The sequence below is a fragment of the Zea mays genome, chromosome 5, assembly GCF_902167145.1.
Source record: "Zea mays cultivar B73 chromosome 5, Zm-B73-REFERENCE-NAM-5.0, whole genome shotgun sequence".
In the NCBI taxonomy this organism is placed as follows: domain Eukaryota; kingdom Viridiplantae; phylum Streptophyta; class Magnoliopsida; order Poales; family Poaceae; genus Zea; species Zea mays.
The window spans coordinates 25386148-25401234 of record NC_050100.1 but is presented as its reverse complement, the minus strand read 5'-3'; the positions used below and the strand labels follow the sequence as shown (position 1 = coordinate 25401234).

At 47.5% G+C, this 15087-nt stretch overlaps 1 protein-coding gene across 1 annotated transcript; it reads right to left on the bottom strand.

The window, feature by feature from the left end:
- Window positions 1-3856: 3856 nt before the first annotated feature.
- LOC103626135 (formin-like protein 4) lies at window positions 3857-7857 on the bottom strand. Its single transcript, XM_008646523.3, has 4 exons — window positions 6429-7857; window positions 6157-6356; window positions 5343-5584; window positions 3857-4877 (listed from the first exon to the last, which is right to left on the bottom strand). The coding sequence occupies exons 1-4, from the start codon at window positions 7832-7834 to the stop codon at window positions 4086-4088; spliced, it is 2640 nt and encodes an 879-aa protein (XP_008644745.1). The 5' UTR covers window positions 7835-7857; the 3' UTR covers window positions 3857-4085.
- Between the last annotated feature and the right edge of the window lie 7230 nt (window positions 7858-15087).

Here is a 15087-nt window from a genome sequence, read left to right as displayed (position 1 = left end):
TAGTCCTCTCCATCAAAATGAGGAGGTTTACCAAGTGGAATAGATAATAAATGAGCATTTGTACTTTGAGGAATACAAGAATAATCAAAAGAAAAGTTCGAATTGACCGTTTTATTTTTCTCATAGTCGTCGTCGTCCTTTTGGGAAGAGGAAGATTCGTCGCTGTCGTAGTAGACGATCTCCTTGATGCGCCTTGTCTTCTTCTTCTTCCCGTCCTTGCGCTTGTGGCTCGAGCCCGAGTCGGTAGGCTTGTCATCCTTTGGCTCGTTGAAGATGGACTCCTTCTCATTGTTGTTGACCACCATCCCCTTTCCCTTAGGATCCATTTCTTCGGGCGATTAGTCCCTTCTTAAAGAGAATGGCTCTGATACCAATTGAGAGCACCTAGAGGGGGCGTGAATAGGTGATCCTGTAAAACTTGAAAACTTAAGCCACAAAAACTTGGTTAAGCGTTAGCACAGTAAATGCCAAGTGGCTAGAGAGGAGTCAAAACACAATAACCACAAGAAATCAATCACAGAGATGACACGGTGGTTATCCCGTGGTTCGGCCAAGACCAACGCTCGCCTACTCCAGGTTGTGGCGTCCCAACGGACGAGGGTTGCAATCAACCCCTCTCAAGCGGTCCAAAGACCCACTTGAATACCACGGTGTTTTGCTTGCTTTTTCTCAATCCCGTTTGCGAGGAATCTCCACAACTTGGAGCCTCTCGCCCTTACACTTGAAATTCACAAAGAAGCACGGAGCAAGGGAGGGATTAGCAACACACTCAAGACAAGAAATCACAGCAACACCACGCACACAAGTCACAACGAGAGCTCACAACACAACTCAAAGAGTTCACTACTCAACTAGAGCTCTAATTGCTATCGCAAAGAATCAAAGGCGCGGAATCGATGTCTTGGTGCTTAGAAATGTTGTAGGAATGCTTGGTGTTCTCCTCCATACGCCTAGGGGTCCCTTTTATATCCCTAAGGCAGCTAGGAGCCGTTGAGAGCAATCTGGGAAGGCAATTCTTGCCTTCTGTCGTCTGGCGCACCGGACACTGTCCGGTGCCCGATTTCTTTCCTTAACTGGCGAAGCCGACCGTTGGCAGCCAGAGAGCCGTTGGCGCACCGGACATGTCCGGTGCACACCGGACAGTCCGGTGCCCCCTTCTAGCCGTTGGCTCTGCCACGTGTCCCGCGCAGATCGCGCGGCCGACCGTTGGCTCACCGGACAGTCCGGTGAATTATAGTCGTACGTCGCCGGTGAATTCCCGAGAGCGGCCACTTCGCTCGAACCAGCCTGGCGCACCGGACATTGTCCGGTGCTCCACCGGACAGTCCGGTGCTCCCAGACTGAGCAGATTCTTGGCTGCTCGAGCCAAGACATTTTCAATTGGATTTTTCCTGTTTCCAGCACTTAGACACAATACATTAGTCCATAAAACAATGTACTAAGTCTGAGAAACATACCTTTATCCTTGATTTGTACTTTATTCACCATTTTACACTTAGGCACTTGTTTAGACACTAAATCACCAAAATACTTAGAAATGGCCCAAGGGCACATTTCCCTTTCAATATACCGCTGAGTTTATTTGGCCAACAAAGGCCAAATCTTCAGCATGTTCTTCCTTACAGCCGGTTCAAAAGAATCGGCAAGAAGAGATTAAATTTACCTTTAATGTTGCCAAATGCGATAAGATATTTGATGAGCTACTTAAAAATGGCAACATTAAATTAACTCATAATATCCCTCCTATAGATGAATTAAAGAGGCGTGCTTATTGTAAGTGGCATAATTCTTTTTCTCATGCCACCAATGACTGTAATGTTTTTCGTCGACAGGTACAATCGGCCATAAATGAGGGCCGGTTAGCTTTTCAGGAAATGCAAGTGGACACACAACCATTTCCTGTTAATACAATAGATATCGCATGCAAAAAGATCTTAGTTCGGCCTGAAATAGCCGATAAAGGCAAAATCAAAGACATCCTCATTGGCGATCCTCGCATGTCAAATATATCACAAAAGGAGATTGCTCGAAAGGCTCCGGACGATAAGGCTAAAAAGTCCGGAGGCACCGGGGGGCAAGCACAATTAATGAGCCAAGCACAACAGCCTGTCCTGAGCATCACGGACGGGCTGGCACATACGTGCGGACGGTCCGGTGCTCAGACAGACGGTCCGGCTAACTCTGCCGGACAGTCCGCCTATGGCCAAAGACGTCAGCCTCCACACAAAGCTTTAAAAGGGAAGGAGACGCAAAGACAGAACACATATGGTCGACTGATCAAAGCCGGCCCTACTTTTGATCAATTGCTCTCCAAGGATACTAGCAAGAAGACCGTTCTACGTGATCGGTCAACGAAGAAACCCTGGTCACTTGCTAAGACGAAACGAGTAAACAAAACGACCCGAAAGGCGACACAACAAGCATCGCCTATTCATCCTATGAGGCCAGGGTACTTTCCACCCGTTCACTCATCATCGTTATATTATCCTGTTCAAACATGGAATGGTATAATGATGAATCCATGGTACATGTATAGTCCCTTTGTCTATCCAGACTGGGGGGCACCTCCATTCTATTCCTTTTGATTCATTGACCAAATGGTCATGGCCGAGAAGGATACAATCTGAAACGGCCTTTATACATTGGTGCTTTATTGAATGATCTCCATGTTGAAAAGCCGATGACTTACATCAGGTTTAGTTCATATGCTTTTGGTTCATCAACCTTCACCAAAAGGCAGGGGGGCATATGTTCAATGCTAAAAAGAGTAGTGCGGACGGTCCGGCCCCGAGGCCGGACGGTCCGCGGTCCGGACAGTCCGCGGTGGTGGCGCGGACGGTCCGCGCGTGCGCAGAGTCAGTTAGGGTTCCTAGTTTCTCGCGGGATTTGTTACCTAAAACCGCGGGATTAACTCGGAAATCAGTTTGAAGTGGATCCAGACCTCCCCTTTATATAGATGAAGGGCTACGGCCGATTGAACCCCCAACAATCGAACCAATACCACTTCTATTTCGCATTTATTTCCAGCACAATTAGGAGTAGTTCTAGTCTAGTTCTAGTTTAGCCTCTCGATCCCCAAATTCTTCGCCTCTCTTCGACTCTACGCCGATTAGAGGAGTCTAGGTCAGCCGGCCCGAGCCTAGACAACCCCTAGGATCTCTCCTCCCCGACGGGGTCTCTTCCGGGAGCGAGATCCAGGCGCCGCCGGCGACCTTCGCCGCCCCTGCGCACGTGCGGACCGTCCGGCCTGTAGGTGCGGACCGTCCGGCCGTCAGGCAGGGAACGGCAGCCTCTGTACCAGGTCGCGGACTGTCCGGCCCCTGGCCGCGGACCGTCCGCGCCTCTGCAGAGGCCACCGCCACCGGTTCTCACGCAGTGTTTGGCGCCCGAAAAAGGTGTCAACAGGTTGAAAGTCCGTCTCTGTTTAACTTTATATGAAAAAGGTATGGATTTTTTTTGATGTAATTTATAGAGGCATGTTCGCCTCGGTTAATTATTTGTAACAATAAACTCTTAGAATGACTGTCATTGGTTTGAGCGATTTTCGTAAACTGGTATCTTAAAATGCCCGTGTCTAAAAGTAGAATTACAAAGACGATCGTACCTAAGGAAAGCAAGGTGAACATTGTAGTAAATCTAAATATGTAAATTTACAAAAAAAATGGTAAGAACCCAAAATTCTAGACATATATTTTAATGTATGTAAACATTTATAAATATGTAAATCTAAATATGTAAATTTTTCAAAAATATCAAAAACCAATGTAGCTGATAAAGTCCTTTTTAGTCTCAATTCTTGCTTTTATCTAACTTTTGTATGTCAACTATCAAAACCATTCAATCTTGACCCCTAGTCAGTTTTGAATGGTTTTTCGGGTGCTCTAGGCTCAAAAAATCATCCTATCTTCGTACAAGAAAGAATCCGGTGCATCCATAATTATACAACGTAATTTGATCCTATCTTCGTACTTATCAAAAGTTACATATGTGCGCTATATGGTAAGATGAAACAATAATACTCATCTATATAGGGTTCTTGTGGTTGGTTCTGTTCGTTTGGCTCCGTGGTCCCTGACCCCGATTTCCTACAGCGACCAACTCTCTTCGTCGTCGTCGTTGTCTCTTGCGTGCTGGCCGTACACTTTGAGGTTCGCCATTGCCGTGGTCGCTGACATGCGGAAGGACCTTGCGGATCCAACAACAACCGTCCTGTCCTGCTGGCCGACCTCCTTGCATACATGGTCCAGCATGGACAGGAAGTCCCTCACCACCATGAAGATCCTCAGAGGGTGCGCTTCCTCCTTTCCGGCATCGCCATGGAAATACTCGGTGATCTCTTTCACCCTTCCCAGAGCCCTCTCCTCGTCGCACCTCACCTGTTGGATCTCCATCTCAGCTTCCTCGAGAAAACCACGCATCCTCGCGAAAAAACCGTGGCCTTGGGCGCACTGCTCCTCGAGCAGGAGGACCGACTTGATCCTGCTAAGGCCGGCCTGGAGCTTGGATACATAGCTGTGCAGCACATCGAAATCCATGCCCGCTGCTTTCTTGACGTTGCCGAGCTCATTGCTCAGCCCAGATACAACCTTCAATCCTTGCTTACGGAACGTTTCGTCTTTCACGATGCTTCTGGTTTCGTCTTCTACGGCTTTCTCGGATTTTGCATCTTCCGACCGCACGATTTCCTGGACAACGAAGTGCAGCAAGGTGGTTTTACCATCGGCCCCTTTGACGTCTGCGAGCTTGAGTAGAGTGTCCAGCTTGAAAGCTTTTGCCTGACCGCGGTTTGTGCCGACATTCATTCGGTTCCCAGTTCGCAGGACAGCTTCAAGTAGCTTCAGGAACAATCTACTGCTTTTTAAATCATCACAAGCTCCCTGCAAAACCATGCCGACAATAATGGCAACTCCTTTTTTGCACTATAATTCAGAGCAGGGCTATCGTTTTTTTTTGGGTGGGTGGGGGTAGGAGGAACAAGATCACTACATATTTTGAATGGCAAAAATGAATGCCATCATTGTCAGAAAGGCACGGAAATCAGAAAGGCTTATGATTTTGCTGATAACTAGTCATGCTATTACATCATTACGTACGCCTCCCTCCCTGTTGCATGGGTGCCACTGTCAGATCTCAGATGCACATAAGTCATAAGTGCCGAACTGGCAATGGCTGTGACCGATGTGCAATGAGCTGTTCAAATCTACGACAGTGAATGAAGAGTTTGTTGAGAAACAATTACTTTGTTCCACGCTATGACAGTTATGTGAAACAATTACTGATTCATGTGCAAGCCACTGATAATAGAAACTACAGTACGTACTATGCAAAGTGAACCAGCATACCTCTAATGTTTCGAAAGATTTCCTGAGGTAATTGATTTCGCTCTCAAAATTTGCTCGATAGAGCATAGCATCAACTCTTTTGAAAGAAAAAGGTATGTCAAGCACTGCCTTGAGAAACCGCTCTGCGGAACCAAGCTTCGATGAGTCCCCGGTAAAGTTTCGAAGCTTCAGTTCTTCCTCTTTCGTAGGAGCCATCTTTACCAAGGTTTCCAACAAATCCGCACCCAGGCATTCAGCATTGCCTGTTTAAAGAATGTCAGCAGCAATAAACATTGTGAGTAGAACTAGACAATAGTTTAGAATGCTGTCATGTAGCTGACTGCACATCCTGGAGCAGTATGTATTGCATGTTTCTGTTAATTCCAATCCGAAGTCCTCAGACATACTTCAATACCCATTGGTATGAGCATTAAAAGATAGTAAGCTTCCAAACATGTTAATTCTAAAAAAAATATTTAGTCCAAAATTACAGAAATGGAAAACATATGTTGCCTGCAGCTATAATATGAAGAATGCATATGATTCAGAGTACGCTGAAGATGAAGAATAAGCTACATGCATAATGAAACGTAAAATGTTGTCATTGGATATTCAGAGCTTTCTTGCACAGTCAAACATATCAGCAAATTCCATTGTTGAGGTTACCTTAGAAATGTCCACATCATAACTAATTAACAATAATGGACCACAGCTTATACACAATGATCAGTCAAGAAAGATATTAGTTGATGTTACCTTAGAATCCATGACTACTAGTTCCTATTAGGTAGATATTCTGGAACCAGAAATATCCATTAATCAAAGAATTTCTCACCATCTAGCAGTGCATCGGAGACCTCTTCCGGAGTGACATTCAGCGCGCGCAGCAGGATGGCAATGTTCTGTGCCTTCTTAGGATCAAGGACCTTCTCTTTGGCACTACATTGCAGCACTCCAGGTTTTCTCAGTGTGTCCCTAGGAGGTGCATTTGCAGCATTGTTCGTGAAAAGCACCTCGATCATGTCCTCATCCAACCTGCCAGAAACTCATGTCAGCATCACAATTTTTAATGATTTAATAGTGTCTGTTCTGAGAATGCATCTTAACTGGAACGAATTAGACTTGAGCCGGTCCCAGACCATGTCGCGGTCGGAGCACGCCCGGACCTTGTCCCAGTGCAGCGGCTTCAGCTTGGGACGGGCTTCGTCACCGGCATGATCATCGTTCGTCCGAATTGGCATGCCGTCATTGTCCTTGTTCACCGCCACGACGGGTGCTCTCGGCACAGCGACACTTGGCCCCTCTGTTTGCTCTTGTTTGAGAAGCCGACGCGTTGATAATGGTGTAGCGGTTGTCAGAGGCTTTGGGATTGCGTTGGTGCGTCTTGGCGCTGGCGGCGGCGGCGGTGGAGGAGGAGGAGGTGGCGGTGGTAGGTTGGAGGATGGCGAGACAATTTGCTTGATCATATTCATATCCGAGGCGGAGCCGGCGGAAAAGCGGGTCCGCGGCAGAGTGCGTCGGGAGCGTGGCGCAGGAGGTGCGGGCGGAGGAGGCGCCACGGTTGCAGCTGGAACGGCCGTGGCGGCGGCCGGCGTCGGTGGGAAAAAATCGCTGGTGAGGCTGGGGAGGCTTTGGCGGGAGGGAGTGGTGGTTCGTGGGCTGGACGCGCTCGCCTGGCTCCACGTCCCGGCGCCCTCGCCGCCGGCGGACACCGCCGAGCGCTGGCCCGGTGTGTAGTACGCGGCGTCCTCGTCGGACGATCCCGCGCGCCGAAGCGGCGGGAGCGGCCTGAGTTCTGGGCTCGGGACGGTGTCGACGTCGCGGCACATGCCCCGCCTCGCGCGCTCCGAGCGGGCCTTCCGGTGCGGTGTGGCAGTGGCACCCGACGACGAGGCCGCCGCCGCCGCCGAGGTGCCCACCGCGTCAGCGTGCAGCACGAGTGCGGAGGCAGGCCCAGGGTGCGCGGCGGCGGCGAGGCCGGGGGGTTTGTGCGCCCACGCGGGGTGCCGCGCGAGACGGCCCGTGAGGAGAAACGCGGCGGCGAAGGCCAGCAGCGCGAGGACGGCCGCCGCGGCGGCGGAGGCGACGACAATGGCGGCCTTGGGTGTTCCGCCGCCGCCGTGGGGGCGCGGGCCCGGGCCTGTGCGGGATGAAGAGGCGTCCGCGGCGACAGTGTTCGGTGGCGGAGGAGCGGGGAGTAGCGCCGGCCCGCCGTTGTCGACGGGTGGGACGGGTGTGGAGGGATCGGAGGCGAATCCCGGTGCTGGTGGCGCCGTAGTGGACGGCGGCGGGGTCCATTCGATGGGGAAGAGCGGCTCGTGCAGCGCCCGCCTGGTGTCGGCGGCGGCCGAGTGGACGAGGAAGAGGAGTGAGGTGAGCCAGAGGACTGGAGACATCGGTAACAGACAGAGACTGAGGCAGAGAGGGAGCGAGGGTGATGGATGGCAGTGGAGTGGACACGACAAAGGAATGCGTGCGGGAAGAGGAAGGAAGCCGCCGCCGCTTGCCGCCATTTTCTGGGTTTGCTTGACAGTAACGTCTTTTGCGCACCCGTAGCACTTTTCCTTCAGATAAACAGCTGAGACTTTCTCCACACGCCATGTGGCGTGGGGTCGCAAAGGGTCCACCAAATTGGTTTGGTTCGCACTCGTAGCGCTTTTTCTTTACCTTAGACTGAATTCAACGGTTCCCCTAAATTTCTCCCCCTATATCTCACTCACGTGTCACGTCAGTGTTCTCTCTCCCCCTATATCTCCACGCTCTACAGCGGTTCCCCCTATACCAATCCTCTATACCCCACCACACCAATATTATATACTTTCATCATCAACTAACTCAACTACCATCCAATATTAATTTTAATTTTATTTCTTCTTTGCATAGTACACGAGCGTACTTTCGTCTACAATTAATTAGCACACTTAATAATTAGTATTCATACATTAGTATAAATACGGTCGAAATTGATGTACTTTTATAAATAGAAATTCGCATTCTTCTAGTACACGACACGAGTGGCTTGCACCACACGACTGGCTTGTACGGCAAGGCACGACCGTCTGGCTTCCTTCACACACCGAGGCCATCTATAAATAAGGGACCCCTGCGGGCATGCTCTACTCATCTACACACTCGTCTCTTCTGTATCATCCGCTATTCCATCACAAGTACGTAGTACGTAGTCTAAGTTCAGCTCCTCATGGCCTCATTGAAAAGCCTAGTGTTGTCATCGTCATCCGATGATTCCGACGATGAGATCGACAACTTGTTGCTTTGCCAACATGTTGACCACCTTGTACTAGGAAACACGAGCACGCGCCGTAGGCGCTCCTCATTGCCTCGCCGAGTTATCCATAGGGACCACGCTGCTGGAGAAAATCTCATCAAGCACCACTACTTCGGACCTAATCCAGTGTATCCATCACATGTTTTTCGTCGAAGGTACATTTCCTAAGTAATGATTTTACTTTTATTTGGAGGTTCGTTTACTTATTATATGGTTTGTTTTCGTTTTTAGGTTTCGGATGCATCGTCCTTTGTTCCTACGTATCCTTCATGTCGTTCAGCGAGAAGACGATTACTTCACTATTCGATGTGATGCAACTGGTTTAGCAGGGCTTGGTCCATTACAAAAAGTTTGTGCTGCTTTGCGTATCCTTGCGTACGGGTTACCAACCGATGCGGTAGATGAGTACATATAGATTGGACAGACTACGGCTAGGGACTGCCTTATCCGTTTCTGTCGCGCAATCAACTCTTCCTTTAGCGAACGTTACCTGCGTATCCCTAACCACGACGACATTGCTCGCATACTAACTGTAAACACGGAAAGGGGGTTTCCGGGTATGCTAGGCTCTATCGATTGTATGCATTGGGAATGGCGCAACTGTCCTACTGCATGGCGCGGACAGTTTTGTGGACGCAATTCGAGGCCAACAATGATACTAGAGGCAGTCGCTGGGTATGATCTGTGGATTTGGCATGCCTTCTTTGGAATGCCTGGTACTAACAATGATCTCAACGTGCTACATCGGTCACCAGTGTTTGATCTGTTACGTAATGGGACGATGCCACCAGTGCACTTCACTATTAATGGGACCACGTACAATTTCGGATACTACTTAGTAGATGGCATATATCCAAATTGGCCTACCTTTGTAAAAGCAATTCGTCACGCATTTGAGGAAAAAAAGGTTCACTTCACAACCAAGCAAGAGAGTTGTCGAAAGGACATTGAGCGAGCATTTGGAGTTTTGCAGGCGAGGTGGGCAGTTCTACGTGGCCCTGCTTATGGTTGGGATCGTCATCACCTCGCAGAGATGATGACTGCTTGCATTATTATGCACAACATGATTGTGGAGGACGAAGGAGAGGGTGCAGCAAATGTGGACTTCATTGGGCCCACTGCCCCCCAGAAGTGTGTAACACTATTCCTGAGGTCCGCAACGAGTGGCTCAATAATCATATCCGCTCCGAGTTACCCAACGATCCCGACCAGGACATCACATCTCAGACCACATACTTGTCTTTGCAGCACAACCTGATAGAACACCTTTGGGCACGTCGAGGGTCCATGGGTTGAAGGCTTTCATCCATATTATGTGGTACAACAATGTTGTTTTATTTGTATTATGAACTAAGTCATTAGTACAAGGAATGCAAGTCGTGTCATGTATCTTGGTCGGTAGTTAACAAGTCATGGTTAGTTGTATGTGTAATGCCACTGCTACAAATAATTTGCAAATGTTGGCAAACGTCAAGTCATGTATGAAACATCCTTATTATGAATATCAATATTCTGAAAATAAACAATGTTGAAAAACCAAGCTCATGTTCTCAAACTACTAAGCAAATGTTTAAACACTCCAAATCACACATGTCCAAACACACAGGACGACGGTTTGCCGATCCAAAGGTGAGCAACACCTTATCAAATAAATTAGTACTCTTCAGACAGGATTGTTGATGAAGTAATCGATTAAACCTTTTCTCCTCGCGATGTATACAGCTCTCAACTCTTCTGGTAAAGCATCCATATCCATGGCATAAAGTTTGTTCAGCTCTTCATCCTTTTGCTTCCTGTCTTCCATCATCAATTTTTTTCCTGCACTTCTATTTCCTTGGATTGAACCTCCAACTTCTTGAGTTCAACTTCCTTCATGAACTCAATGTTCTGTTGTTTTAGGTCTGATTTTTCTTCACTTTGCTTCAATCTTGCTATTTGAATGTCATGGATTCTTGACAGGTAGTCAGTAGACTGGGATGAACTGGACATTGACTTCTTCCTTGATGCTTTCGTCGAGTCACGTCCTAATGGTCTCTTGCCTTTTGAACCACCTTCATCATATTCCACTTCATTAACAGAACCTGTAGGTGTTAGACTACGAACAGGCTCCGTCCCCGCATTGCCTCTCCAGGGGCTGCCATGAACCATGGCATCCCATTTGGGTTCGTTTTTCAGGCGCGTCCAGCAGTGCATGAAATGAAAAGGCTTTTTCTGTGATGTTGCATACAGAGTTGCGGCTTTCGAAGTCTACACAAGATTTATAACCAGTTGTCAGTGCACGAATAACAGTAAGTTCACATAAACCATGACCATACATAAAGTATTACAAATGATTATCACTGTACCTTTGAAAGTTCTGTAGCATCCCAAAAATTCAAATCCTGAAATTTTCTCAAACTCGCCCTAAATTCAAAATGAATTTCAAGTTTAATTTCAAAATGTTTGTTTGCGAGTTGATATCAACAAATAAAATATAGTGGTCTATATTATCTCCAAAATCCTCCTCAAAATACCTACAAATATTTCCCGAGTGATCCCCTCAAATTCTTTCCAGAAATACTGCCCAGATATTTCCTAGTAATCCCCTTCAAGCTCTTTCCAGAAATATTGCCCAAATATTCCACCAATATATCTCCAAGTATTTTCTTCCTAAGAAATACCTTCAGAATCATTTTTCAAGACCCTACAAATATTTTCTTCATAACTTTCCTCATGCCCATACGTATACGTATGCCTCCAGTGTCATACGGTGAGCTCTACAAGCTAATCTCACTTATACAAGACAAATACATGCTAATCTCCCACTAATCCTCTCATCCTCCCACTAATCCTCTCATCCCTCCCCCTAATCCCCCCACCATGGCTATAAATAGAGGGGCAAGGGCCTCCTCTCATCCCACCCCCAAGCCATTTCATGGCAACTCTCTCCCCCCCCCCACACACACCCACTCCATGTTCCACACAAGCACACACTAGCACAAGGATAGTTCGATCGTTCTTCGATCGTTCGTCCCCTGTTCTTAGTTTGTTCGTTCGTTCGTCCGATCGTTCATGGTTCGTTCGTCCGTTCGTCCGATCGTTCGATCGTTCGTCCGTTCGTTCGTCCAAATAATCTTTTTTCTACCGTTATGCTGCCGAAATTCGGATCGTTCGTTTGTTCGATCATTCGATCGTTCATCGTTCGTTCATAGTTCCTATTCATCGTTCATCGTTCGTTCATGGTCCCTATTCATCGTTCTTCCAGATAATCTTTGTCCTGCCGTTATGGCCGAAATTCCGATCGTTCGTTCGTCCGATCATTCGATCGTTCGTCCGTTCGTTCATAGTTCCTATTCATCGTTCATCGTTCGTTCATAGTTCCTATTCATCGTTCATCGTTCGTTCATACGAACTATTCACTATCACTATTCACCGTTACTATTCACATACACTATTCATCATCGTTACTATTTACCATTACTATTCATCATCGTTACTATTCATCGATGATATCTATAATTACTTTTCCGTCGCCACTATTCATCGTTACTAATCATCGTTACTATTCATCGGTCATCTAGTTATCCCAAATTTCAACTATTCATCCATCATGCTGTCCAGTCCACCTAAGACCAGCCAGACCCATATTCCAGTCATACGAACTCCGGTGACTGTGATTTTCCTTCCAGTAGGGAACTTCCCATCTGGTCACCCATCCTAGGTTTCTCCAAGTTGAGCACGCTTAACTTTGAGATTCCTTTGAATCAGGCTCCCAAACTCAGATTCCAATAATTCTTGTTTCTAAATTCTTATCGAATTATTCTCTATCCAACCATGTCATCCCTTAAGCATGGTTCATATTCTAGAAAACTCCCAAAATACTCTTGTCCCATATTCTGCCTATAACTCTCCTGTTCATACTAAGTCAGACGATTCATTCGTCACTATTCTCACCAACAGTGAACTTCACTGTGCTACACCACAGACACCCAGCTATAAATACACCCAGCTACCCTCTCCCTCTCCACGCACACTCAACACCCTCAGCCAAGGCAAACACCCCACCCACTCAGTTACTCTGCTCTGCCGGCTACACGCATAGTGTCGCTTCGCCTCCAGTCCACCCTCCTGGTAAGCACCTCCACTCCACCATCAGTAATATCACAACACCACATGACACAGATTCTACTCAAGACTCTACCCATCCATATATCACTATTCTGACCACTATACTAAATATTTGTTGGTATACTTGCTTGTTTGTATGTTTGCTTATTCATGTTGTATAGTTATCGGAGCGTTCGTGCCGTCCGCGAGCTCCCCTTCCCCCTTCGCCAAATAAGCACGGCAAGCTCACTGGATCCCTTTGATGCATAAATTACCTATGATGTTTCAACCACAACCCTCAGCCTGTTATTTTATGCATGATATGATTTTGAGACAAGTTATTATGGCCACCCAGCCGCTTGCTGCAATCAATCCCGGATATATATGTTCCAAATGATTTGAGAACAGGTGTGAGTTTTCAAAAGAAAATGCTTTTCAAAATGTGTGTGATGAAGGGTTTTCACCCTTATCACCTTGTGAGTGGGATGATCAGGGACTCCCTGGTTTAGGGGAGGGCCTAAGGTGTTGGCTCAGCTGGTTTAGGCGTGAGCAGAAGGATTGTCCCCTTATATAAGGACCGGTTTGTCATCTTCACTACCTGTACTCTTTAATAGTACAACCACTCGAGACTATGTGGGCAGTCACTCAATCTGAACTCGTACGGTCCAACCCTAGGGTTATGAAGGCTGGGGAGCACCGGGAGGATAAGGAGGGGGAAAGTTTTGTCCGGTTTGGACATGGTGGTGGCCTGACTCCTTCCGGTATAACCATTAAGGTTAGGACGTGCGAGGAAAGAAAGAGATTCGGATTCGGATCTCATCGGCCATGAGATCGCAGAGCCGGACTAGTGGGTAAAGTGTACACCTCTGCGCAGAGTTTGAAAACCTATTCGAATAGTCTGTGTCCACAGGAATGGACGAGTCTGGTATGGTATGGCAATTAATGTTTTGTTTTCCAAAAAAAGAGATGATTTTGAGAAAAGTGGTTTTTAAAAGGTCCGGCGGTTTAGCCGTGAGCTATGGTGGACGGGAAGTCCAGTGGCTGTTGTTGAAAATGAAAACCAGTGGGAAACTGCTGAGATATCTGGATGGTTTAGTCCAGGGGATTTTGTTCTATATTGAAAAACTTCCTGCTCCTTTTGGAGAGGATGCGCTTTGCAAAATACAAAATGTTTTTCAAAACAACCCTGCATAAAATATTGTTGTTTCTGCAAATATCCTGAGCTCTACATATTCCATGCATTATATCTGATTTCCCCATTCCGCGGGTGAAGGTGGGCTGCTGAGTACGTTTGTACTCACCCTTGCTTATTTGTTGTTTTTCAGAAAAAGAAGATCGGGTAAGAGTTACGACTGTTCCCAACCTTGCCTGTGGCTGTTGGACCGCTGATTTGCTTCGCTGCGTATATCGGGCTGCTTCAGCCCCACTCTGATGATATGTCCCGAGTTGTGGACCAACTCTTAAAGTTGTTCGCCACCTTTGTAGGTTTGTCTCGTTTAAGCAGATTTGGTATCATCTGATGTATAAATGTGTTTACTAGCCTCCTGGGACTAGTAATTGTATCACATTTGAGTCCTAGAGGACCGGGACGCTTCAGGTGGTATCGGAGCTGTTAGGTTGGCCGCAGGACGTAACCCTTAGCCTGATCAAAAGTTTTTGAGTCCAAACTATTTTCTTAAAAAAATCTTGCTCTCATCCCTTCATTTCAAAAATGCTTTCCCCCTTTCCTTCTCTCAGAAGTCAGATGGAGGTTCGCTGCTAAACCAGCTTTTGCCAGAATGAAGATGGTTTCCCCAAGTTGCTGAGAGCATGCACAGTTCGCCTCGGAATCAGGAGTCAGCCAGAGTTTGATGGTCGTGAATTCGCTGAGCATGGCACAGAGAAGTGTGTCGTGACTGTATACATTGGATCCAGTCCGCACCATGTGGAATGGAGTGTCACTACTGCTGGGCACAGATTCAAAGACACCTGCCAAGTCGTCGCTCGCAAGGCATTGAGGACCCTGTGTCAACTTTATGAAGAAGAAGTGGCCGACACCCCGCTCAGATTCTTTCCGCCCTTTCAGAGAGACCGTCCCGTTTGGATGGCCAGGATGCGTGCATTGGAAGGTCAGCAGCTGCTTGAGGACGATCCCTCAGTCGTGTACCTCACTGCATACCTGCTCACCCTGGATGCGCAATATGATTTCTTGGCTCGGCACCATCGTCAGATGATTGCCCGAGCAGAAGATGCAGAGAAGCTCAACCGTAAGCTCCATGTGGATCTCACCACAGCTCAAGCCCGTGCAACTGCCTTGGAAAGTCGTGAAGCCATTGCTATTGAAGCCCTGAAACAAGCCAAGGATGAGCATGTCCAGAAGTTGATGGAGGCGTACTTGGTAACCCACAACCAACG